Source organism: Centropristis striata, chromosome 2 (assembly GCF_030273125.1).
Source record: "Centropristis striata isolate RG_2023a ecotype Rhode Island chromosome 2, C.striata_1.0, whole genome shotgun sequence".
NCBI lineage: Eukaryota > Metazoa > Chordata > Actinopteri > Perciformes > Serranidae > Centropristis > Centropristis striata.
Window position 1 is genome coordinate 4,457,746 of NC_081518.1, and position 26,502 is coordinate 4,484,247.

The 26,502-nt window shown below is 37.2% G+C and overlaps 4 protein-coding genes across 8 annotated transcripts in view; 3 read left to right on the forward strand and 1 right to left on the reverse strand.

Annotated features, from left to right (window-relative positions):
- The window catches only part of dennd5a (DENN/MADD domain containing 5A), a 69,823-nt gene extending 61,659 nt beyond the window's left edge, over positions 1–8,164 (forward strand). The window contains 3 exon segments of the mRNA XM_059349254.1: positions 3,545–3,668; positions 4,475–4,643; positions 6,691–8,164. Coding sequence (XP_059205237.1) covers positions 3,545–3,668; positions 4,475–4,643; positions 6,691–6,874 — 477 coding nt within the window. The 3' untranslated portion in view covers positions 6,875–8,164.
- On the reverse strand, positions 1,308–2,720 carry LOC131984495 (serine/threonine-protein kinase pim-1-like). Its single transcript, XM_059349335.1, has one exon. The coding sequence runs from the start codon at positions 2,591–2,593 to the stop codon at positions 1,406–1,408; it is 1,188 nt and encodes a 395-aa protein (XP_059205318.1). The 5' UTR covers positions 2,594–2,720; the 3' UTR covers positions 1,308–1,405.
- A 1,779-nt stretch (positions 8,165–9,943) lies between the features above and the next one.
- Positions 9,944–17,281, forward strand: sinhcafl (SIN3-HDAC complex associated factor, like). 2 transcript variants are annotated; one of them, XM_059349344.1, is made up of 6 exons: positions 9,944–10,072; positions 12,195–12,344; positions 13,142–13,241; positions 13,338–13,452; positions 14,156–14,309; positions 15,117–17,281. In XM_059349344.1, exons 2-6 carry the CDS (start codon positions 12,217–12,219, stop codon positions 15,298–15,300), a joined length of 681 nt encoding a protein of 226 aa, XP_059205327.1. In that variant the 5' UTR covers positions 9,944–10,072; positions 12,195–12,216; the 3' UTR covers positions 15,301–17,281. The 2 variants fall into 2 exon arrangements, with proteins under 2 accessions (XP_059205327.1, XP_059205336.1); XM_059349353.1 differs by having other exon boundaries at positions 14,159–14,309.
- Positions 17,282–19,153: 1,872 nt separating this feature from the next.
- Positions 19,154–26,502, forward strand: part of scube2 (signal peptide, CUB domain, EGF-like 2) — a 39,139-nt gene continuing 31,790 nt past the window's right edge. For 2 of the 4 annotated variants that reach the window (XM_059349271.1, XM_059349284.1), the window contains exons 1-6: positions 19,154–19,399; positions 19,878–19,997; positions 20,357–20,482; positions 20,879–21,013; positions 23,118–23,243; positions 23,335–23,451. In XM_059349271.1, the coding sequence (XP_059205254.1) occupies positions 19,312–19,399; positions 19,878–19,997; positions 20,357–20,482; positions 20,879–21,013; positions 23,118–23,243; positions 23,335–23,451 (712 nt within the window). In that variant the 5' untranslated portion in view covers positions 19,154–19,311. The remainder of the gene's footprint in view (positions 19,400–19,877; positions 19,998–20,356; positions 20,483–20,878; positions 21,014–23,117; positions 23,244–23,334; positions 23,452–26,502) is intronic. The other 2 variants (XM_059349277.1, XM_059349293.1) reach the window with 2 other exon arrangements.

The following is a 26,502-nucleotide window of genomic DNA, read 5'->3' on the forward strand; positions in this document are numbered from 1 at the left end:
CACAGGTGTGTCTCCAATTAACTCTAATGTTGTCAATAAACCTATCAGAAGCTTCCAAAGACATGACAGCATCACCTGGGCTTTCCCAAATTGTTTCAAGGCATAATAATGTTAGTGTATGTAAACTTCTGACTTTGAAGAAAGTAATAAAAAATTGTTTAATAAAATATTAATATTATATTATTCTGGCATTTAGCAAATAGAAATAATTTTGGTAATCCTAACGGACCTAAAACAGGAAAAATTATTGTCTGATTTCATGTCAGACAGTGAGAAAAAAAGCATATATGTCTTTTTATATAGTGTATGTAAACTTCTGGTTTCAACTGTATGTAGATTCCCCTCTGTTCATTTACAAGTATTAATGAGACAAATTTAAGCACATAGTAACCTAGCCACCAAGCTAACACGCTTTTTAATTCTACAAGTAATTTATAATAAGACTGCTTTTTATTGGTGTTGGGACTGTGGGAGGAAGCCGGTGTAGGTACCAGATTGGCTCGGCCTGCCAGATTGGCTCGGGGTCCTTTGTCTGTTGCTGATTACGTCACACAAAACGCTACAGCAAGGCGACTCCGACAAACTAAGTAGCTTTCGACTTTTAGAGCTATTTTTCACTTGTCTGTCGACTACAGCCGTTGCCACGACGTACAGCCAATCACAGCTGTCCGTTGTACATTGTACTCCCATTAAAGCATACAGCCAATCATATTGTGTGACGTAATCAACAGGCAAAGGACCCCGAGCCGATCTGGTACCTACACCGGAGCACCCGCACCTTTTTCTTCAACGTACTCCTATCGCCTCACGCAAAAAAGTTTAATCTCTACGACTACATCACAACGTCGCCATAGACTCACTTTGGACTATGTTTCTTTGTGTGTGTGACGAGTGGCTCACACCAGCCACCAAGCTAACGCGTTTTTAACTCTACATCCCTCCAAGTCATAGTCAGTTATTTTTAAGAAGACCTTTTTGAAATGTTCATGAACTGGGAAGCCGGAGTACCCGGAGAGAACCCCATGTGACTCGCATTGGTGAAAAATCACATGTAAATAGGGCTGTGTGGAAAGGAGACATAAAAATATGTGTGTGTGTGTTTGTGTGTGTGTGTGTGTGTGCTGGTTTATCTTTTCTTACCTTTTTGAAATGATTATGAACTGGGAGGCCGGAGTACCCGGAGAGAACCCCACGTGACATGGAGATAACATGCATTGGTGACAAATAACATGTAAACAGGGCTGTGTGGAAAGGAGGCATAAAAATGTGTGTGTGTGTGTTGGTTTATCTTTTTTTACCTTTTTGAAATGATTATGAGCTGGGAACCCGGAGTACCCGGAGACAACCCCACGTGACATGGCTGTGTGGAAAGGAGGCATAAAAATGTGTGTGTGTGTGTGTGTGTTTATCTGAGCCATCTGTGGTTCTGAAGCTGCTGCAGGGTGGTGCGATCCTTGGGGTTGATGGCCAAACACCCCTCTAAGAAATCCTGGCAGTCCTTTGAAAGACTCTTGCTGATATTCACCTTACATTTGACGTACTTCCTGGTCTCAAAGTCCTTACTGTGGAGTATTTCGAACAGAACCACTCCCAATTGCCACGCCGTGGTGGGCCAGGGCGTGTACCGGTACCGGACATACCACTCTGGGGGTGTGTGAACTGGGGTTCCACAGAAGTCTTGGTAAGAAGAGCCTTTCTTGGCGAAACAGCTTACTCCGAAGTCGATGAGACGAACTCGTGGCACATCGGAGCCTGTCTCAATCAGGAGATTTTCTGTCTTGATGTCCCGATGAAAGATGTGGTTCTCCTGAAGTTCCAGCACTGCATCAACCAGTTGTTTCATGATGGTCTTGGCCTCCTCCTCCTGCAGTCTGCCTCCTTTTCTGGCAACGTAGTCCTGGAGGTCCATGCAGGGGACCGGTCTCTCCATCACCAGGATAAGCTCGTGGTCCAGATCGTACCAGTCCAGCAGGGATACAGTGGCCGACGTCCCCACTGGTCCATTTGTTGCATCGGCGAGCTTTAGCATCGCGGCAACCTCCACGGAGACCCGGTTCCCGTTGTCGTCCATGTGTTCGCACACCACTTTGTCTTTCTTGACGTGTTTGATGGCTACTGGCAGTTTGTCTGATGTGCGATAGCCAGCAAACACAGATCCAAAGCCTCCTTCGCCCAGAAGTTTCTGCTGCTTGTATTTGGAACTAAATTGAGCTCTTGCAGTCAGCATCAGTCTGATGGAAACCTCTCTGGGCTCCTCCTCGCTCCTCTGCCTCTTCTGGCTCGGTTCGTCGGCATCCTCGGCAGCCTTCCGCTTCCTCTTCCTGCCCAGTTTCTCGCCATCTGTGCCGGCGTTCCCATTTAGCTCCTTGGCTTCTCTGGGAATCCTCCTCCTGGCGACCTTCTTGGGCCTCTGGCCCACATCGCTGCTGCTGCCCTCCATCGGGTCGTTGAGGTCATCTCTCAGCAGTCTCCTCTTCCTATTCAGCGGTGCCTTGACCGCATCTGGGACTACCTCCTCAGGTTTTCTGGGGTCGGATTCAGAGATCCTCCTCCTCTTCGGGTTGCCCCGGTCCGGACTGGCCTTCCTCTTCATGTTCCTGGTCCTGGCGTCCTCTGTAGGCTGTTGTGTCCCTGTTTCTCTCTGTCCTGGCTGCAGCTCCAAGCCCGGCGTTCTTCTGTGTACGAATCTTCCTCCAAGATCTCGTAAAAGTGTTTTTAGGTTTTGGAACATAGTAAAAAAACATAGTAAATCCAGAAATATAGTGATATCTGATGGAGGCCTCTTACTGGTGAGTGTGAGTGTGTGGTGCTGTGACATCACAGCTATGACATCACACGCATCAAAGCTCCAAGCTGTGACATCACACGCATCAAAGTTCTGAGCTGTGACATCACACACCTCAAAGTTCTGAGCTGTGACATCACACACAGACACAGTACAGAGAGAGAACTTACACACACACACACACACACACACATTCTTGTCCTTCTATCTTTATGAGGGCCCTCACTGGAATAGTGCAGGGATTCCCAAAGTGTGGTGCGTGGACCCCCAGGGGTGCGCAAGCTGCCACTAAGGGGTGCGTGTGATGAAAAATGTAATGGCGGTCTGATAATTACACAATTACATTTTTTCCCCCCACACAATAAGGATTTGTAAATAAACATTTCCTTTGTAAAATGTAAAATCAAAAACTATAATATTAATTAATTAATTAATTAATTAATTAATGAAGGCTATTGGAACACACTACCAGTTCCTACCAGAGCAGGGGCGTCCCTCTCTACCTTTAAAAAACTCCTGAAGACCTGAAGGCTCTTCAGAGAGCATCTTCTCTCCTAGCACCACACAATAATTCTACTCCTTAAAGAATTGTCACTAGCAGTTATTGATGCACTAATAGCTCTTATTGCACTATACCTTGATTGTTTGCTTTTATTCTTCCTGTAAGTAGCTTTGGATAAAAGCGTCTGCAAAATGACTAAATGTAAATGTAATCAGTTCTAACTGCATGTATATTCCTGTTGTCTTTGTTCTCCACAGAGAGGCAGTCTGACCCTTCTCCTCTGTGGGGAGTACGGCCTCGTCTGGGCTCTGGAGCAAGTTTTCCAGCACGGTTTCAAATCACCCCGACTCTTTAAGAATGTCTTCATCTGGGACTTCTTGGGTAAAGACTTAATATCAGTACTTTATGATACTTAAAGTGATATTCTACCCAAAATCTAAATGCACTTTCAATCAAACAGACCTCAATTACTGCTGAATAGGTAGAAAGATATATAAATATATAAATAAAAACAAGGATATTTCTTATTCAGTTGTTTTTAAGCCGACAAAGCCAAAGACAGGACTTTTAAACATTTAAAAGATTTTTATTCCTGCTTTTAAAGAAAATTAATTGAGTAGAAAAGTTAATAAATTAAATTAGAGCTGCAACAATTATTTGATTAATCGAACAATAATCGATTATTAAATTAATCGTCAACTATTTTGGTAATCGAATAATTGGTTTGAGCAGCTTTTTAAAGACAATGAGTGCAAATTCTCTGATTTCAGCTTCTTCAATGTGAATATTTCTGGTTTCTTTGTTCCTTTATGACAATAAACGGAATATCTCTTTGGTTTGTGGACAAAACAAGAGATTTGAGGACGGCATCTTGTGGTTTTGGGAAACACTGATTGATATTTTTCAACAATTTATTGACCAAACAACTAATCGATTAATCGTTTAAATAATCGACAGATTAATCGATAATGATAATAATCGTTAGTTGCAGCCCTAAATAAAATATGCAATTTAAAAAAAAAAAAAAAGTTTTTATTCACAGGATTTATGATTATTTATTTATTTTTTCTATTATTTGTATTATTCATTATGTTTCACTGTCATTTATTGTTATTTATTATGTGTTATTTACAAATTATAACTGATTTGTCTTTTATTTATTATTCTTTTTTTTTTTGCTTTAACAGAAAAGTCCCAAGTGTACTTTGAGAGTGCGGAGCAGCGAGAGGCGACTCCGGATGAAAACTGGCAGACCAGAGTGCGCCACTTCTGCCGCTTCATGCGCGCCATCAACAACACGTCCAGGAACATCGGCAAGGACGGGAAGTTCCAGATGCTCGTCTGTCTGGGAGCAAGGTGCAACCTCCCACTGACACGTTTACATGTTGTCAACATTTTACACAATTGTTAGGACAGTTTAGTGTCCACAGCAAGGTTATTATAGTTAACAAAAACTAATGAAATAACGAAAACTAGATTTGAAAAAACATTTTTGTGAACTGAAATAAAAATAAAAACAAGAGTTTAAAAAAAAAAACGATAACTTACTGAAACTGTATTGTGTGGTTACAAAACTAACTAAAACTAACTCAAATTATAGTGAAAATGTCCTTTGTTTTCGTCTTTGTCAACTTTTTTCATGCCTAAACCTTTTTGGTTGATATGAAATCTATTTCATCTATCTGGTTTTATGAATTAATAAACTTATTGGGGCTGAGATGGATCAGACAAAGGAAATAAAGGAAACATTTATTGGGACTTTTTTTAATCTGGCACCCAACAAATACCCCATTACAAAAAACAAAAACTAACACTAAAACTAATAAAAACTTAACTAAAAGCATTTTCCAAAAAATAAAAACGAATTAAAACTAGCAAACAAACTCTAAAAACTCATTAAAACTAAATGAATTTGAAAACAAAAATTGACAACAAAATTAAAACTAAAACTAATGAAAAATCCCAAACTATTATAACCTTGGTCCACAGCCAAAGTTATTATAGTTAACGAAAACTAGAATTTAAAACATTTTCATTAACAGAAATAAAAATAAAAACTTTAAAAAAAACCCGATAACTAACTGAAACTGTATTGTGTAAAATTATAGTGAAAATGTCTTTTCATGACCTCTTTGAATCTTGCACCCAACACATAGCCCATTACAAAAAAAAAAAAAAACTAAACTAAAACGAGCAAACTCACTCTTAGAACTAACGAAAACTAATTGAATTTGAAAACAAACAAAATTAAAACTAAGACTAATAAAAAATCCCAAACTATTATAATCTTGGTCCACAGTGGATGTGTTGAAACATGTAGTATACAGGTTGTGCAGTGACTTTCCCCACAGCACACTATCTACTTGATAACCCCTTAATGCACAACCATAAATCAACCTTAAGCCCCAAGGACACAAATCAATACTTCCTGTTGAAATGTCTTTGGTTACGACACCGATTTGCTCTTTATTTGACCCTTCATCCTGACCTGCAGGGAGTCAAGTGAAATTGAAGCTTTCCTCTGAGGATTCTTCAAGTATCAGATATTTTATTGGTTTCCTTTTGTTCTTCCTCCCTTTGGAAGAGTGGCTGTTTATGTGCATTGAGGGCGTAGTGATTCAGTGACAATACACAATAGTGCTATTGCAACAATTAGTTAATCAAATATTCAGTCACTAGAAAAGTGTTTGTGTCATATATCAAGATAGAAATGCTAAATTTTTAATATCAGCTTGTTAAATGTGAGGATTTGCTGCTTTATTTCTAATTTATATGGCAGTTTTTGACTGTTGGTCGACAAAACAAATTATTTTAAAGACTTCACCTTGGGCCTTGGGATGCTGTGATGAATTTAGATAGATTAAGAATATACAGGTGCATCTCAATAAATTAGAATATGATGAAAAAGTCCATTTCCAGTTGTTCAAGTCAAATAGCCAACCAAGTATTGAGTCAGATGGACATACTTTTCAGAGGCCAACATTTCCATATTAAACATACTTTTTAAAATTGGGCTTTTGTAATTTTATATTTTTTGAGACACTGAATTTAAGGTCTTCATTAAATGTAAGCCATAATCATAATTAGAAGAAATTAAAGACATAAAATGTTTAATTCTGTGTGTAGTGGATCTATATAATGTGTTATTTCCACTTTTTGAATTGAATTACTGACATATATAAACTTGCTATGATATTCTAATTTATTGAGATACACCTTTAGTGTATTAAATTAATTTTAATAAAATACAGACTAATGAAAATAATTGCTGCCCTCCATATTCCTAACAAGCGTTTGTTGATTAAGAGATTTTTTTTTCTTTAAAATTATCTTTTAAACCGCCAATATTAAATGATTTTTATTGGAATAATGTGTTGACTCCACGTGTGTCTTTTCGTCTCAGGGACCATTTGCTGCATCACTGGATCGCGCTGCTGGCAGACTGTCCCATCACCACGCAAATGTACGAAGAAGTGGCCCTGATGAAGGACCGCTCTCTGGTGAACTCTCTGATCAGAGTGTTACAGACGCTGCAGGAGTTCAACATCACTCTGGAGGCTTCGCTCGTCAAAGGTGTTGGTATCTAGAAATCAAACCAACTCGCCACCAGTTGAACCTAAACCAGGACGATCACTGGGGACCACGAAAAAGAATAACTGAACCTTTTATATGCAGGAAAAGACTTGAACAAAGGACATTTTCTGGCTTATATTAAAGCTACTGTTACATTTGCCATATATCAAGTGCAATGAGCCTTTCAAGATATGTTGTTATTTTTATCCTCGATAATGTTGCCATTAGATGTTAAAAATATGTTTTCTATTATGAATCATAATTTTCACATTATCGACGACGACCTACTTGTGCTATAATGTTTTATTGAAAGCTAAATATTTTCATTGTTATGGTGAACTGCTGACAATGGCTATATTTAAGGGAAAGCAAGGATCAAAACTGTTAATATATTTTCAGAGAAAAACAGTATTATTTTGTTAAATCGGTCAAGTTGCTTGCTCTGTTGTCAACTCAGATTCCATTGTCATTACTCAGAGCTTAAAGCAAATGATGTAGAAGTATGCTTTATAAGTATGTGTATGACAGGGGGTTTGTGGTGTGGAAAACGGTTCACCTGCATAGAAATAAAACGGCTGTTACATTTGGGCCTTTCCCTGTGAGATGTACTAGTGTGCAGATCTTTGACATGGAATACCTTCAGCAGAGAAAATGATCCTTCTTGCATGATTATAAGACTGTGTGGCTTAACCCTGCATCCAGTCATGGACAGTGTATTCAGTTGGATAAAGGAAAACACCCCAAGTCTTTAGCTTGTGTTACAGACACAAGTCCTCCAAGAGATGCTTGACCCAGCTTTCTGTGCAAAGTGGATCACAATGGAAGCCTTCATGTAAATACCTCCAACCAGCCCGTTCCCTTATCATCGTCTCAGCCCTTACACTACATCTGCCCTCTTCTCTGAACAAAAACAGTGTGGTGATCTGTGTCGACTCCTCGTGATAAAGGATGATCTCCTGCTTCCCATGTGAGGAGCAAAAAAGCACTCGGCTCTTTCCCGCTCCTGATTTTGTCATCATGGTTTCTTGCTATGCAATACCCACAACAGAAAAATTCAACCGCCCTACGAACTCCAAAACCGGGGTGTCTTGAGGTGTTACCGGGCCCTCCTCCGTTACATACTCTGAACTTTACTGTGCAGAACAAGAGATTTAATATGTGAAGGACTTCTTTTCTGTGCCAACAATGTCTGGAATGACTGTGTTGTACTCGTCCGTGTACGACCCACACATGAGCATCTTGGGAGATATATATTTTTGTTTTCCAATACTGTTGTACATTTATTGACATAGCTGTGTAATGTAGTGTTTACTAAGTGAGCAACAGTGTACAGTGTAAAAATATATTAAGAATAAAGCATCTGTAATGCATTAAAGCGGGTATAAGTGTGTGAAGAGTCAACAATTTTTTCATTAGAGGTGCAGTCAGCGATTCTAATCCAACACTTTAAAAAAAAAATCTAATTTAGTTTTTTTTTTTTTTAAATGGTGTCAGCTTCATAAATGTGAATAGTTTTTGGTTTTATTAGTCTAAAATGATAGTAAATCAAAAGCTTATTAGCCAGAAAAAACAAGTATTTTGAATGTGAAAAGTTGGGCTTTGGGAAGCTGTGATTTAAAAAAATATTTTCTTCCATTTTCTAGACCTAACTATCCACTAATTGATGATAACAATACACTAATAATTAAATTGATTGTTTTTTTAAGCCTAATCAAAACTGTTTTTGGACAACATTAAAAGGCCAGGCCAGGCAAATGTATTTGTTTAGCACCATTCATACACAAGGTAATTCAAAGTGCTTTACAGAGGCATAGAAATACATGAAAAATACAACAGACATTAAACACATTAGGAGCCACAGTAAAGGCAGAATTAAAATATGATATTAAGACAGTAGGTGTATTTAGAATACAATAAAAAAACAATTGATACAATCAATTAATATAATTTAAAAAAAGATATCTATTGTTTTAATGAGAAAGCTGAAGTAAACAGTAATGTAAAAGCAAAATATCCCATAAAATATAAAAAACTGCAACTGAATATCCCATCCAATTATTGTCACTTTGTGTCATATAAATCAGTCAAAAAAGTGATTTAACTGTATTAGCGCTTTTATATTCTCTGCTGGGTGCGCTTTCTCAGCTGAGAAAATGTAAACAAACTCTTTCGCGCCATGTCAAATAGCTGTTTTTTTTTAAAGCCTTCGCCCAGATGGATTCTGGGAGTTCGAGTTTCAAACAAGGCCGTTAACAACTGTGACGCCACGGAGATCTCCCGCTCCTTCACTACGCCTCCCATCATTCATGCCTGGCGAAGGGAACGTGTGGAGAGCAGTGATTGGCTGGAGACAGGTTCAAACCCAATGGCCGCACTCCATATATGGTCATTGTAGGCTCGGGCCCTCTCATTTCGGCTTTTTATGCTAATGAGATTCTAATGTACAGCTGTATGCAGCCGTAGTAAGGAGCATGCGCAGTACGGGGAAAGAATACGGCGAAGATTCAAAGTTTTTTTCCCACCATTTATTTCTCTTTTACAACTTTCACACTTGTGGAATCGCAATGATTTGTTATGCGTGATGGGGCTGATGTTATTGTGGTGCAGTGTGTGACCTGACGTGATTTAACTGTATTAGCGCTTTTATATTCTCTGCTGAATGTGTTTCCTCAGCTGAGAAAATGTAAACAAACTCTTTCGCGCCATGTCAAAGAGCTGTTTTTTTAAGCCTTCGCCCAGATGGATTCTGGGAGTTCGAGTACCAAACAAAGCCGTTAACAACTGTGACGCCACGGAGATCTCCCGCCTCTTCACTACGCCTCCCATCATTCTTCTATTTTATTTTTTAAATATTATTTACTTCTATTTTATTTTTTGCATTGTTTATCTTTCTGTAACTCGTTTCTGTTTCTTTGTAACTGTGCATTGTATTGCTGTTTGATATAAATAAAAATTAAATTAAATTAAAAAAAAAAAAAAACCCGCCTCCCATCATTCATGCCTGGCGAAGTAGGACGTGCGGAGAGCAGCGATTGGCTGGAGTCAGGTTCAAACCCAACGGCTGCACTCCATATATGGTCATTGTACGCTCGGGCCCTTTCATTCCGGCTTTTTATGCTAATGAGATTCTAATGTACAGCTGTATGCAGCCGTAGTAAGGAGCATGCGCAGTGCGGGAAAAGAACACGGCGAAGATTCAAAGTTTTTGTTCAGTAAGTGCACATTTTATTTCTATTTTACAGCTTTTACACATGTGGAATCGCACTGATTTGTTATGCGTGATGGGACTGATGTTACTGTGGTGCAATGTGTGACCTGACGTGCGTGTTTTTCAGTGATTTGTGAGCTAAATGTTCAAAGACTACAAGCGACAATGGGATAACGTGGAAGTGAAGGAGAGCGTGGCGTGGTAATGGTTAGCAAGCATGCTAACAGCTAACAACAATGAACCATATTTGGCGCTCTAGCGGGCAAAAGTTTAAATTTAAAGGGAAGGAAGGGGTTCATCGCCACTTTTTTGTATTTTATCGACAACCATGACAACACACATACATAGCACCAAGGTGATATTTGTGATTAGTTATTTAGACATGTGTTGTACACATAATTCAGCGAAGAGCTCCGGTAGCTTTTTGTTTCTTCACGGCAGAAAGAAGCGCCGCTGCCCGCTTTCTGTTTCCACTTCTCGCCGCAAACAAATCCACACTTTAACGACGCCCAAAACAAACTGTTTTGAATGTATTTGTGCGCACCAGTTAGTAAAGTTTGCATCATATTGGCAAGTGGTCCGCAAAAGTAATATAGACGGCGGTAAACGAAAGTAAGGCGCAGTGTTGTGGGTGTAACATTCACCGTGCGGAGTGTTGGAAAGTTTGGTTGCAACCACGTTGAATTGAGCATAACTGGTTCATATGTGTTGTTTCTTTGACACCACCTACATAACACCACATTATACCGCAAGTGTAATGTCAGTCTTGTGTGTTTTTGTGTTTGTTTTGGTGTTCCCGCTGCTTTAAATTCCTTAAGATGCTCGGATGTTGCTGCTTTATCCCAAATTAGTTATGCTTTTTAACTTGCTTTTTAACTCGATGTGCAATGCATCGCTACCTATGAATTGATTTTCATACAGGATATGTTTACATTATGGGTTTGAGAGTGGCTTGGTTGTGTCTGTATGTATGTGTGTGCGTGTAGGGACCGCCCCCATCGGTTGCAGCCTTATTAAATATAGCATAACTTATTCATATCGTCACCCTGTTAAAAATAATCGCTTAAGTCATTTTTTAAAGTTTTGCAGGAAACACAAAAAACTTCAAAAGTGTAACATATGCCATTTATTGATCATTTCACTCAAAAAGGATATAACAAAGGATGCCTATTGGCATAGTAATAACACTGTGTATATAAATAAATAATGTAATTTAAGAGAAATAAATTACTTTGGCAATTTTTGGAACATGCCTTTGTGACTTAAGCAAGATATGGTAACACTTTATTTTGAAGGTGTCTACATAAAAGTCACACAAGCCTGTCAGAAACATTCAATGACAAGTATCATGAGCATTAATGTTACTTCAAAGTGTCATTAATGTTCATGACACATCCCATGTCATGTTTATGACAAACTCGTGTCACTCCTATGTAGACACCTTCAAAATAAAGTGTTACCAATATTGGTGTCAACAATAAAACACTGACAAACTAAACTGATAACTAAACAATCTCCCTCTAGCTCTTCTTTGCTTGGTTCTTATCTGATGCCTATGAATGTGGCAAATTGTCAAAGAAATTATGATCTTAAAAGGGTAAAATCACATGATGTGATCAACTGAGGATGAGGATTTTACCATAGGTGATGATTAAGGCAACAACAAAAAAATCAATTTTGACAAAAAATGACTTGCGCGATTTTTTTTAACAGTGTGACGTTATTAAATGTAGCATAACTTATTCATATGTGTTGGTTTTTTGACACGACCTACATAACACGAGGTTATAACGTTAGTGTAATGTCAGTGTTGTGTGTTTTTGGTGTTCCCGCTGCTTTAAATTCCTTAAGATGCTCTGGTGTTGTTTTAGCGCCAAATTAGTTGTTTTTTTAACTTGCTTTTTAACTCAATATGCAATGCATCGCTACCTATAAATTGAGTTTCATGCAGAATATGTTTATATTATGGGTTTCAGAGAGGCTTGGTTGTGTCTGTCTGTGTGTGTGTGTGTGTGCGTGTAGGTCCCGCCCCCTTCTCAGTAGTAGAAAGCTCAACTGTCTGCAGACATCCACCGCGCACCGCTTTGCAGCCGGGACAATCAGCGACCCTTTTTTGTGTTTTCCAGGTTTTTTGCCAAAACACCGACCATGTTTGGCTTTCACAAGTCAAAGATTTACCGGAGTAACGACGGCTGTTGCATCTGCAAGACCAAGTCCTCCAGTTCACGCTTCACAGACAGCAGTCGATATGAGGAGACCTTCGGGCTCTGTTTTGGGTAAAACCTCTCATTCATATTATGCTAATGCGTCTGTATTGTGCTAATCTTCATGGTTTTGCTTGTGTGTCTATTTAACCCTTTGTTACACAACATGGGTCTAGAGTGACCCAACTAAGTTTTTATATTCTATATCTTTGCAATAAATTCATTTCATCATTCATTATTGCAGGTTTTCCTAAAAAAAATATGTTTTTGATCATCATACGTCCTAATTTTTTTAATCACTAAGCTTGTAATGCACAAGGTCATTTTTGACCCATGTTGTACATTAGAAGGTGTTTATATTTTGTGCATGAAAGGGTCACCAATTCACAGACACAAATATTAACTATCCTATTTTGTTAAATTGGTGTTTTTTCCAATGGAAATTATTATTTGGTGGCTTTAATAAGTCTCAAATGTTAAAATATGTGATTTTCCAATTTAACCTGGTGGTTCTAACAACTCTTTCAAAGTTGAACCTTAAAAATAGGACAAATATAGTTGCATGTTAATTCAGTGAATCACTTTTTGTATCACTACGCTTCTAATGCACAAGGTAATTTTTGACCCATGTGTGTAAACTTGATGTAATAATACAAAAACTATTTTTCTTAAAGTATGAAAGGAAAAATGGATATAATGATCTGTTGTAATAAAAAAAAAAGAGCACGCAGCTAGCATGAAATAACATGGGAAATGAATGCGGGTCATTTTTGACTCATGTTGTGCATCAAAGGGTTAAAAGAGATTGAATTAATGCATTGGGGGTGTTTAACTTTAGCAATAACACTTCATTAATTATTTTTTAAAAGGCTGTCAGAAGACCGTGTTGGAGACATTTGCAACGCCTGTGTGTTGCTGGTGAAGAGGTGGAAGAAGCTACCTAATGGCTCCAAGAAGAACTGGAACCACGTAAGTGATGACAGCTGTGAGAAACACATCTGACCACTTGTCATGTTATTTATGCTTTGAATTGACTTGATGTTTTGCCTGACCTACCTGACTCAGGTGGTGGATGCCAGAGCTGGGCCAGGCTTCAAGATGACAAAGCCGAAGAAGATGAAGAACAGTGACGGGAAGAAGAAAAGCAAGCTCAAGAAGCTTCACAAGTTAAAGAGACAAAGTAAGTTGTTTAAATGTATCCGCGACTAACTGGCTTGTGTTGAGAGCTTGTTTTGTGTTGCATAGAAATAGCTTAAGACTTAGTCAGATGATGAGTATTTATTTGTTGTTGACTTAAGATAAAAGTGCCTAATATCATGGTCGCACAAATGCATGCAATTTCAATCTGTCAATTTGTGGTTTGGTGCGTTACATTCCCAGCCTTATTAAAAAATGACTGTTTTAGCAGCATCTTGTGGCTCTTTGGGTTAGAGCACATGCTGTGAAACTGCAGGGTTGGCAACAGGGCTGAAACAAAAAATCCTTGGTAGCGATTTTGATTAAAAAAATTATGAGATGGAAAAATGTCAAACTGATTTCAGCCTTTGTTAATGTGAGTATTTGATGGTTTTCTTTACGGAATATGTTTGATTTCTGGCCTGTTGCTCAGAAAAAAACAAGCAGTTTAAATATTTTAACCTTCAATTTTCTCTATTTTCTGACGATCTGTCTTAAAGAAAATCATCACATTCATCGATGAGTATAATTGGTAGTTGTTGCACTAGTACTAATCTAGACCGCCTGTTAACCTACTTTAAGTCTACTTTGTATATATTAAAAGCTAATTATTTCCAAAGACTATTAATGATCCAGTTGAAATCTAATTGTTGAAACTTTAGTCAGTATTTTGATGGCAGCACTCAAGTATTTATTTTGTTTCTAAGCAGACTCAGATGCCCACAGCACGACCTCCAGCATGTCTCCTGCCCAGTCTCCCAGTTACAGCAACCAGTCAGACGACGGCTCAGACATCGAGTCCAAACAGAGACGCCCGACTCCGTCCATATTCTCTTTCTTGGACCGTTCATACTGGAAAAGGTAAACTCTCACTGAACAGCTTTGTGTTCATGATGCCAGTCAGGAAAGAAAATGTTTGGAGTGTTTTTTTGTCTTAGAATAGACTAAATAAACATAATCTGAAGAAGTTTTATAATTCTTTCTTTTTTTGTGGAAGTTTTTGGTATGTGTTAACCATAGGTAACATTGTACTATAGTGGTGCACAAGTGAAAGAGTTTTTCAAGAGTTTTTTTTATTTATTTTAACATAATTTATTTACTGAACATGTGTAAAAGATTCAGTCGCTTCAACAGGGTACAATACATAACACTTTTAATTTAAAAACATCATAAAAGGAACTTTTTAGAACGGTTTCTTGTATGAATGTTGCCTGTAGGAAACATTGTACCATTGAACCCATTGAAATGAATGTCTTTAACAGTCTAAGTGTATGAAACTATCACAAATGAAGGTTTACTCACCTATCAGTAGGAATATATTTTTTCCAGATGGAAAAGGGCCAAGAATTGACGTTTTGAGTTTTTTTTTAAATTTTTATTATTGTGGTGCAAAATGGCAAAGCTGTTTCTTTTGTAAAAGTCTGCAAAATAGGGTTTCAATATATTCATGTGACAAATTAAAGCATTGCTAGTGGTTTCCTATTCTCTTCCCTCTTTTTTAAAGTCACTAAAAACATGCATTGTAGAAATTTGACAGGCCAAAAATGTGCATGTTGTCTGAGGGCAACACCGTGCCATAAAGGGTTAATGCTTATTTTGTGTCTTTTTAACTAGAGGAATATCTCGGAGGGCCATCTTTCATCTGTTTTTCTTTTCACCCCTCTTCAGGCAAAAGGTGTGCTGTGGGATCGTCTATAAGGGGCGGTTCGGAGAGGTGATTATTGACCCTCGACTCTTCAAGCCCTGCTGCAGCTCCAAAAAACAGAAGACACTGGTGTCCACACAAGTGGCCGCACACCTTCCAGACACACTTCCTGCACAACTGCCAGAAGACATAAAAGAAACCTGGTGATTGTTTTTGATGAATTCCCCTGTAGGGTTATCCATGGCATCCTCCTGGATTTGTCTCCAGTGGCAGACCTCCCATTTCCACTCCCCCAATTAGATCAGTGAGTTAGTTTCTTTTGTATGTAATGTTACTTTTTATATGGGTATTTTTTAACTTTTGTATAGAGTCGATTTTTCTTTTTTTTATAGAAAGCAAAAAGCAAAAAAAAAAAATGTATGGGCATTAGTGTTATTTATAGCTTGCGGAAGCAAATTTTGTCAGGGCTCCGTTTCTGATTTGGAATAATTTTTTGTTATGTTTCAAATGATCAGCGTTTTGTAAATACATTGTCACCTTTTCATACATATCAAGACTGTTCTATATTTTTTTTTTCTTCATAATTTGTCTAATTGTAAGTGTGCATATGAAAAACACCAGCTATTCTAATACCGGCTTTTTTTTTTGTGTATGTTGAAGTGACTCTTCAACATGTTGCTGCAATGTTTTGTCTTATCTGTTCCATATGTGCGAATGCGTGCGTCTGCAGGATTTTTAGTACATAAATGGCTGTTGGCTTCCCCAGGGATCATTAGTAAAACTGTTCTCTATGAATTTAATGAGCTTTTAACGTTTGTATAATTAAGAACGCATTATCTCTAACACTTTCACAGCTTAAGCATGCTAGAAGTTCGAAACACTCCATTTTGATTTGTTCAACGGTTGGTGCACATTGACTGGGATAGATGTGGTTAGACCATGCATGCAGTACATTCCTCTTCCTTTTTGGAATGACAAAAGTGATTTATTTATTTCTTTTGTACAGCCTCCAATGAAGCGCATGTTGTAAAGCAAATGTTTTTTAAAAGGATATTGTAAATACAGTTGTTTTGCTCTTGGTACATCCAAACCTTTTAAAATAACATAGAAAAACTTCTACTTCTGTAAAGATAAAAAAAAATGTTTGTGTGTCGGAAAGGTGCTGAAAACATGTACTTTTACGCTAAGCCAGTTGATGGAATTTATCACATTGTCACATCTCATTTTCACAGACGTTTCTGTAAAGGCGAATAAAGCTGCAGCCTAAGCTCTGCAGCAAATATATGTAAACTGCAGGGAATGGTAGATTTAATTGTAATATTCCTTATTTTTTTTTATAGCTAATGGCTGCAATGATCAATATGGTCATTTCTACATTTTTGCCAGAAAAATGCTGTTAGTGAAAGTGTTTTTGTGATTGCCATTTCTGTGGTTTTATGATCAGAAGCAATTGTCAAAGTTCAAACTATGCAGACATTTTGAATGTGAGAAGTGCTCTGGGCTCTATCACTCTCGCTTTTACAGTATGAAGTGATGGATCCTTATTCAACCAAATTGGCTTGTAAAAAGCATACGTTGTTCCAGCAATAATTGTTCATTTTCCTAATCAAAATCCATAATTATGTATGTCATAATGCTCAGATTGCACATTTTAACCATGGTGCATACTGTCTCAAATTAATACTGTAATGACATGGTTGCTTTGTTTTTGTTTTTTCCATTATTGTAACCAATCTCAAACTTCAAGAATTGACAGGCAATGATCTGTAAAGTTGCTTAATATATAAACTTTTCTGCGGCAGGGTAGTTAAATGCTGAACATGTTTTATGATTCTTATAAAAAGGAGAAATGCTGCTCCCTTTTAAGCTGGGAAATAAGCTTGTTTTTTGTCCTTAGGGAGTTGCCATATTGTTTTTGCGAGGTACATTTTGGGATGTGAGATGTGCCTTAATGAATTACCTGACCTTGTCATTATGATTCTCATGTAATTTATAATTATTTATTGCAAAACCTTTTTTTTTATACTGACATTTTGATAGCTGGTGTAGAGCCTCTCAGAAAGTCTGTCTTTAATTTTGTGCACTTCCTTTGAACATGCAATGTAGATGTTTTTTTTAAATAATTTTTGTATACTGTACCACAAAGTAGATCTGTATTGTAATAAAAAAAAATTGAAAGGAAAAAAAAGGTGTGGTTGTGATGTTTTTGTACGCCGGTAGGTGGAGCACAAGAGCTACTTAGAAGAAAGTTTCAATCAACGAGGTGATGATGCACATTGAACACAGCGTGGAGGAGTTTTCTCTGAATGGAGATACAAGTGTTTAACTGAATTCTGTGACTTCATTATATTACTGCTGCACACGTATGTATGTTTTATGTTTTACATTTTGAGGTATTGATAGAGCTTATCTTTATTTACATATCACTTTAAAACAACTCTTACAGAGTGCTTTAGAGACAAAAACACACAAAAAGCTATTACCCTTAGCATTATAAGACAGTTAATGGTAAATCCTATAAATACTGAAACCAGAATTAAAGCATAAAGCAAAATAAAATAAATTAACCCCGTTGAAATCTAATTAAAATGTGTGACCCTCTCTGCACTTTTTGGTAAATTAAAATATATATATCTATATATATAGATATATATATATATCTATATATATACACATATATATATATATATGTATATATATATATATATATATATATAGATATAGATATAGATATATATACATGTATATATATATATATATATATATATATATATATATATATATATATATATATATATATATATAAGACAGAACTGGAGGTTACTGCTTCCATTGAGGAATTTTGTTTTGTTTGTTTGTTTTTTCATAATTGTGTTAGATGTTTATAGAGAAAATTTGGGTTTCTTTGTAGTTTGTACTAAGTGAAATATTTTTTTATTTTGGTAAAAAATTATAATCAAATGGAAGTTCCCTCGAGAACGCGTGTCGCCTAGCAACTGGGTTGTTTGGTTCAGACCATAAACTGTATAAAAAGGTTCAGACTAGCTTATGCTAATTAGGTAGTAGCTAGCGAACTTAGTGCACCAGCCGCCATTGACGAAAACCATTAATATTTTATTATGTGTATTCAGGGTTTTTTTGTTTTGTTTTGTTTTTATTTGTTGTTTTAATCACAGGTTCGACATGGTCGCCTTTGAAACATAGGCCAAAGGTAATGTTTACAAGAGTTTTAGGCTTGAAAAGGACTCAACCACCTCAGATTTACGTAAGGATTTCCGGTCATATCTGTCAAAATAAAAGTCTATTTCGGCCCAGGCGTTGTAAGTTTTTATGGAAAGTCTTTAGTCGTAAAAAAACATGACAAACTTAAAAGTACATATATGCTGAATGTCACACTATTTCAGTAGCTAGCAAATTACACAACTTCAGTGAGAGCTGTTTTCTTTGTACTCTGTGAAATATTTTTCATTTTGGCACGAAATTATCATGGAATGGAAGTTCACTCAATGAGTTCCTAACTTATTTAAACAGTCTACTGTTCCTAACCGTCATTTTCAAATTAAAAGCCGTTGTAAATTAGAACCATTAGAACGCGTGTTGCCTAGCAACCAGGTTGTTTGGCTCAGGCTACCTACTTAGTTAGCGGCTAGTGAAGTTAGCCCAACAACCGCCATTGATTGAAAGTTTCAATCAATGGCAGTTCAATTTGAAACCATTAATATTTTTGAGGTTGTATTGTGTGTTTCAGTGTTTTCTATCACAGGTTCGACATGGTCGACTTTGAAACAGACACCAAAGGCCATGTTTACATTAGTTTTAGACTTTAAAAGAATTCAACCACGTCAGGTTTACGTAAGGATTTCCGTTTTCTTATGTCAAAATAAAAGTCTATTTCGCGCTCAGACGTTTTCACGTTTTTACACAAAGTTTGGGTCACTTCCGGTCTCCCACTGGCGATCTGACTGACTTGGCGCAGCTTCTGCTTCAAAAGCGGCTTTTTTTCACTCTCACGTGTACGCGCACGCACGCTCTCATTCTCGCTCTCCCAAACACACACACACACACACACACACACTCACTTACTCACTCCTTTCTCTTTTCAAAAGCCCCTTGTGAAGCAGACTGACAGGCTAGAATGAAAATGAGGCGGACGCTCGGTCACGACTTCAGTGCGTACGCGTCCTTTTGAGAAGACCTCTAAACTTGGATCGTATCACCATGGGAGCTATTTGGGCTGCAAGGGACTTTTGTTTGTTTTTGCTCTTGTTAAATAGTCGCCAAAGCGCTGCGCTTCCAGAGATTCGAGGTGGGACTGTAGTGAGTGTGTGTGCATGTGTGTGTTGTGTTTTCCAGCCGTGGAGAGAGTGCTACTTTACGCACGCTTTCAGGAGTGCGCTCTTGTTGTTTCCACTATTGTGGTGACTTTTAAATTTTCTTTTAGTTTCTCAATGTGGAGCTGTATGAAATGCTTGTGGGAGCTGATGCTGATATGAGTCTGTTAAACAGGTTTTGTTTTATATGTAATTTATTAACTTCCAGGTATGTTCTCAATGGATTTTGAAATTGTAAATGCTGTTGGAGGCTACCACTATTATTAAGAAGGTTTATTGTTTGTTTTAGTGTTACATCAGAGTTTTCTTGCCTCTCTTCTTTGGTCCTTCAAAACAACTTAAAAGTACAACCACGCTTAATGTCACACTACTTGACTTCTTAGACTTTTTGAATGTGTTGGGGTAGGAATGTGTTTTGGTAATCCTGATCTTAAAGACCCATATGGATTCCAGCAGATCCATGTGCAGAGGGAAGTGATGGCTGTCACATTGATGCTATTTGTCAGACTACCCAAGGCTCATACAAGTGCACGTGTAAAGCAGGCTTTAAAGGAGATGGAAAACACTGCGAAGGTAATGTGTCTGCTTTTTGTTGAGCAGTTTGAGTCACATTCATGTCTGGTTTACAAAAAAAACATCTGAGTGTCAAACTTGTATCACAGAGTTTGGATGTTGAGACACACATTTGAATGCTGGGTGGCATTTGAATGGATTATATGTCTGTTAAACTTACAATATCACAGCATTTTCAAATATATTGTGGCATAATATCTGAATTTATACAGTGTTGATATCTGTGCTCATTTAGTCCTTATGATAGACACCATCCACCCCATATTGCACTAAAGTTCTTGTTCTTAAAACTAAAATATGTTGCATTTTAACTTTTTTATCAGAAGGTAAACATACTTTTTTTTGTTTTTACTGCTCAGACATTGATGAATGCGACTTGGAGTACAATGGTGGCTGTGTACACGAGTGCAACAATATTCCAGGCAATTATCGCTGCACTTGTTATGACGGATTCAATTTGGCACATGACGGACATAACTGTCTAGGTAAGATCAGCCTTCAACCACTAAGTAAATAACCTTTTTTGTGATAGACGGAGAGCTTGAATCATCAGCTCGGATGGTGAAGAGTTCATGTTTGTGTGGGCTGTATGTTAACTTTCTCATGCTCACACTGCTTTTCCTGAGCCCTCTTTGGTAAACTTTGTAAATGCAGCCTAATACAAACAGTTTGGCTTTCTTCATGCAGTGATTTATAAATATTTATGTCTGAATTTTGATTTAGAAAAAGCTTTATTTGCATCCTCAGTGTTTGTAAACATTGGAGTGAACTGCCTTATTTGATTTATATAAGTTTTAAAAAGTCATTTATGAATATAATGAAGATTTTCCCAGAGTTTTGTAAAGACTGTTGACTAATGCATTCAATCTGCTGCCCTGTAGATGTGGATGAATGCAAGTACAACAATGGTGGCTGCCAACACACTTGTGTCAACACCATGGGCAGCTATGAGTGTCGCTGCAAAGATGGCTTCTTCCTCAGTGACAACCAGCACACATGCATCCACCGCTCTGTGGGTGAGTGAACCACGGCTGCAGCTGCAGTCTTTAATTTCATTATCTATTAAACAGATTATCAAATCTGTTAACGGTTCGGCCAATAAGATGTCAGAAAATTGTGCCAAATATCCATTCCAGCTTCTTAAAGTCCAAAGGAATGTCTTCAAATGTCTTGTTTTTGTCTATTCAGAAACTCAAAGATATTCAGTTTAATGAAGTTACACAGATGCCATTATCTGTATCTGTATTTGTATAGAAGTCACATTAAATTGGTCAAATGTGGTGTTTTCAAACCTCATATTCATTGGCAAAATATTATCAATCATAAAATATATTTTCAGACATACAGACTGACATGTCAATGGTTGTTTCCCCACGAATAATAACAAGTAACTTCAGGATAAAATCTCTGTTTCCGTCATGTTAGTTGTGCTTTCCTGAAAAAGACAAAAGCAGGAAATCTCCATATTTGAGAGGCTGAAAACTGCATTTTCTGAAATTTTTGGATGAAACATTTCTCAAACGATTAATCAATTATCAAAAAGTTGCTTTTTTTTGGCAAGCGACTCATCGATTAGTCTGTTTTTATTGTTCGGTCAATAAAATGTCAGAAAATTGTGCCAAATATCCATTCCAGCTTCTTTAAGTCCAAAGGAATGTCTTCCAATGTCTTGTTTTGTCTATTCAGAAACTCAAAAATATTCAGTTTAATGACATTGCGCAGACATCATTATCTGTATCTGTATTTGTATAGAAGTCACATTAAATGTGTCAAATATTGTATTTTCAAACCCAATATTCATTCGTAAAATCACATTGATTCTGCATTGGCATACAATTAATCATAAAATGATCAATGGTGGTTTACCCCCGAATAATAACAAGTAACTTCAGGTAGAAAAATCTCTGTTTCCGTCAAGTTATTTGTGCTTTCATGAAAAAGAGAAAAGCGGGAAACCTCCATATTTGAGAGGATGAAAACTGCATTTACTGCAATTTTTGGATGAAACATTTCTTAAATGTTTAATCAATTATCAAAAAAGGTGCCCTGTTTTTGGCAAACGACTCATCAATTAGTCTGGTAATTGTTGCAACTTTATAGTATATACTGCATGCACACAGCAGCCTGACTACATTATGATAATAATAATAATAATTTAAAAATAATAAAAATAAATAAAAAATAATGATAGAGAATTACATAGTTCTCTGCAGTTAAAAGACAATTCAAGGGAAGGTAAAGTTCAGGTAAAATCAGGAAAGGCTCTCCGATAAAAGTATGTTTTAAGAAGAGATTTTTCACTTTTCACTTGAAATACAATTCAGAATAATTTAAGATATTTAGTTTCCCTCCAGGAAATAAAAAAATTCTGGCGGAAGTGCATTTTCAAACAGTACCTGGTTTATTTATAGAAAAGGTTTTAAATTTGTATTATCCGTGTGTGTGTGTGTTTGTGGGTGCTTGTATCTACTAATTGTATTAAGCTGTGGAAAAAAAGACAGAGAATTATGTAGCAAGTTCTCCAATATTCACATACAAATGTAAGATTGACGGCACAATGAGGGGTGACAGGTTCAAGCTGGCTCCCGTCACTGAGCTTTTATCTGCAGCAGAATCATGCTGTGGGAAACGGATCTCAGTGTCCCGGAGAACAAAATAAGTTAATAACTGCAACACTCGGGTCTATGTGGTCTGTGTCACAGATTAGTCTGAAGTGCCTTTGTTTTGTCTTCTTGACTGAAGTCAACTTAAATGCAAGTACTTTCCACTCCATCGGGTCTTGACAAGCCTTTTAAATCCTGTGGACACATCCACTCAGCTGTGACCCATCTATGTAAATGCTGATTCATCTCAGCTCATTTTTCAGCTCGGAGCATTATTCAGTTGATGCTAGATGCAGAGCTCTTGCAGAACTTTTTCCTCTGCTCAGAAACATTTCAGATGTGCTTTTTTAAAAACTAAGGCAGCGGTTGATGTTGTTGGATTGTGTAAAGGCGTGAGAACAATCAGTGTCTTTGAGGATGCCAGACTAATCTCCCAGTGTGTGTGCCTTTTGTGTGGAGCCGGTCAGTCACTGTAGGAGAGTTTCATTGTGTACCTCTCTCCCTCTTTCTATCCCAGAGGGCCTCAACTGTATGAATAAGGAGCACGGCTGCGCCCACATCTGCAAAGAGACACCCAAAGGAGGTGTGGCCTGCGAGTGTCGTCCAGGGTTCGAGCTGGCCAGGAACCAGCGAGGCTGCATCTGTACGTGTTGACTTCACACTGCACGCCCACACTTGGCCTCAAATGTTTTTTTGTACTGTTTAATATTGTTTGCATGTTGTCGACCCCGCAGTGACTTGTAACCACGGCAACGGAGGCTGCCAGCACACCTGCGAGGACACGGAGAACGGCCCCATATGCAAGTGTCACTTTAGGTACAGCCTGCAGCCTGACAAGAGGTCGTGTGTAGGTAAGCACTCAGAGATACTGACACTAATAGACACTGTTGGTGCTTCATACAGGGATTTAGAGGGCGGGATTTAGGGCTGGGCGATATGGGCTAAAAGTCATATCCTGATATTATTAGGCTGAATATCGATATACGATATATATCCTGATATTTTTATCGCAAAGTGAGAGCAAATGTTCAGTCAAAGTCAAAGAAAAATATGACATGTCACATGTAGTTTTATTGAAACAGTTTATTTATTTATTTTTTGATCAAGGTCTTTGTTTAATTTTTCAAATACATATCACATTGAAAAATATATTGATTTTTTTTTTTTATCAATATATCACCCAGCCCTACCGGGATTCATACAAAGTCTTGAAGGCCTGGAAAATGCTTGGATTCAAATATACTCCTTGAAATATGTGAAAAAAAATCTTGATTTTTAACACAATATGCTGTTTCAGCTTCACAATCCTTCAAAAACATCTTTAAATATTTGAAATGAAACAATCCTGTCATCATATTTGTTAGATAATAGCTAGATATATATAGCACTTTGAGTTGCATTTATATGTATGAAAAGCGCTATATAAATAAAGATTGATTGATTGATTGATATATCCTCTTATGATCACTACTCTGTAAATTAGTAAGCATTAAATAATCAAGACCAAAATCTACCATCAAAGTTAACGCTTTTAAGAATTTATGTCCTTTTGTAGTTATTCTATGTTTCTCTCTGTGGTTATTTTGTGTCTCTTTTGAAGCATTTTTGGCTCTTTGTAGTTTTGTGTCTCCTTGAAGTCATTTTGTCTCTTCATAGTTATTTTGTGTATCTTTGTTGTTGTTTTGTATCTCTTTGATATATTTCGCAAGTAGGCCTGTTCAGTAATCCATCCATTGGTGTGTTGTCATTTTGGGCCGTTTTGAGGCAATCATGTATCTTTGTTGTCATTTTGTGTCTCTTAGTGGTTGTTTTGTGTCTCTTTAAGTTAATTTCGTGTCTCTTTGAGGTAATTCTGTCTCTGTGTAGACATTTTGTGTCTCTTTGGGGTCATTTTGCTTCACTTTCTAGTTATTTTGTGTGTTTTTGAGGTGTGTTCTCAGAAGTAATTTTGTCTCTTTATAGTTACTTTGTGTCTCTTTGTGGTCTGTTCGGCCTGTTCAGTAATCCATCCATCGGTGCTTGTGTCATATAGGAAATTTCGTGAATTTATATACAAATTCTCCTGATATACATTAACTGCTGTAGATTTAGGTCTGATGATAAATGCTGTGAAAGTCTGGAAGTTTTGGTTGAAGTGCCTTTAAAGTGACTGAATTGAACTCTTTAAAGCTTTACAATCCCTGCATGTAGGACAAAGTGCTGCATGAATACATACCTTTAACATTTACTGTAATTTTGTCTGGCCTTCTGTATATATAAAAAAGTAGTAGCTGCAGTCTTTTATGCAGCCAAAATCCAACTCACACATTACTACAAATTCTAAAGAGACTAAAAAGTTTCCATAGAAACCAAATATGCCAGATTGAATTTTGGGGTAATGTTTATGAAAAGATGCAGATGACATCTAGAACGTTTCAGTCTGATGTTATCCTGCAGCCATAAAAAACATTACGTCTTGAATCTTGAAATTTCATTCTTGGTTTTGGAAACAAAAACAAAAACTCAAGGCCCACTTATCCAGCTTTTTCTACATCTCATGGTCTTCCTCGGTGTAGCTGTGTAATGTGTAATGTAGTTGAAAGCTCTCTTCAGATGTTTTTTTTTGGCAAATGGAGTCCTGAATTTCATCTAGGAGCTTAAACGATCTGATAATGTATACTGAGCTTTGTGAGAATGCGGGATAGGTGATTTTCACAGCTTTACCCTAGGGAGTCCAAGCCAATTTTTCCTGTTTATTTTCGCCTGTTGTTTTTTTTGTTAAATGCATGTATTTCTTCAACCCTTTAATGCAGAATAAAGTAATATACATCATTTTTTTCAGGACTACCAGTGCTACCAGAATATATGGTTCTGTCATATGTCACATGAATGTGCAAAAAGTTGTATAACCCTGAAGACAAAGGAACAAATAAAGCGAAAATGTAATTTTATAGAAATATAGTAAAACCACATACACATAACATAAATGCAGTGGTCTTTTTCAACTGAATGTTATATGTTTAGGTCTTGGGGAAAACAAATAAACACTCTACATTGTACAAAATGACATATATTTACAAATAAGTTGAGACATTTTTCTCAAGAATAGCTCAACTGTGCTCTTTGCAGCAGCAGCTTACGATAAGTTTGACTTTGTTTCTGTAGTAATGTGGAGTTAATCTTGATGAATGAATGAAAACACAGTAACTGGAAACATCTCTCTCTGTCAGGCAGTGTGCATTTTTGCTCACAATGGTTGTGAAGGATAAGGATCAGCCGTCAGATATATATTGGGTAATATCTCTCCCTGCAGCAGCAGCAGTGTGTGTGAGGTCCAGTATCACTGCCATGTTGTCACAAGATTCACTTTACTGATCTGCTGCCTTATCTGACGCACACCGAGCCACTGCAAGCTGAATATCTCAAGTGTAAACATGCATCTGGTTACTGAAAGGTGACTTACACAAACACCCAGAGCTCCAGTCTTAGACAAGTCAGGGTTCCTGCACAGCACAGACGTATTATAAGACCTGGGCAGAGATAAGAAGCTCTCCTACACAGGAGTCATTCTGTGTCTCTTTGTGGTTGTTTTGTGTCTCTTTAAGGTCATTTTGCATGTCTTTGTTGTTTTTTTTGGATCTCTTTGTGGTTGTTTTGTATCTCTTTGTAGATTTATATTCATCCTGTTACTCTTTGTGGCTGTGTTGTGATGTAATTTTGTGCCTTTTTGAGGCAATTTTGTGTCTTTGTTGTCATTTTGTGTCTCTTAGTTTTTGTTTTGTGTCTCTTTAAGGTCATTTTGTGTCTTTTTGTTGCCATTTTGTGTCATAAGTTTGTCTCTTTGTTGTCATTCTATGTCTCTAGTTGTTTTGTGTTTTTTTTAAGGTCATTTTGTGTCTCTGTGTAGTTATTTTGTGCATCCT

What these genes read in the sequence shown, in the direction of transcription:
- LOC131984495 (XM_059349335.1), bottom strand. Translation starts at nt 2,593, where the DNA reads ATGAAGAGGAAGGCCAGTCCGGACCGGGGCAACCCGAAGAGGAGGAGG.
- sinhcafl (XM_059349344.1), top strand. Translation starts at nt 12,217, where the DNA reads ATGTTTGGCTTTCACAAGTCAAAGATTTACCGGAGTAACGACGGCTGT. An exon ending in CCAAGAAGAACTGGAACCAC is followed by an intron (nt 13,242 to 13,337) that starts GTAAGTGATGAC and finishes TACCTGACTCAG; the next exon opens with GTGGTGGATGCCAGAGCTGG. An exon ending in GACCGTTCATACTGGAAAAG is followed by an intron (nt 14,310 to 15,116) that starts GTAAACTCTCAC and finishes ACCCCTCTTCAG; the next exon opens with GCAAAAGGTGTGCTGTGGGA.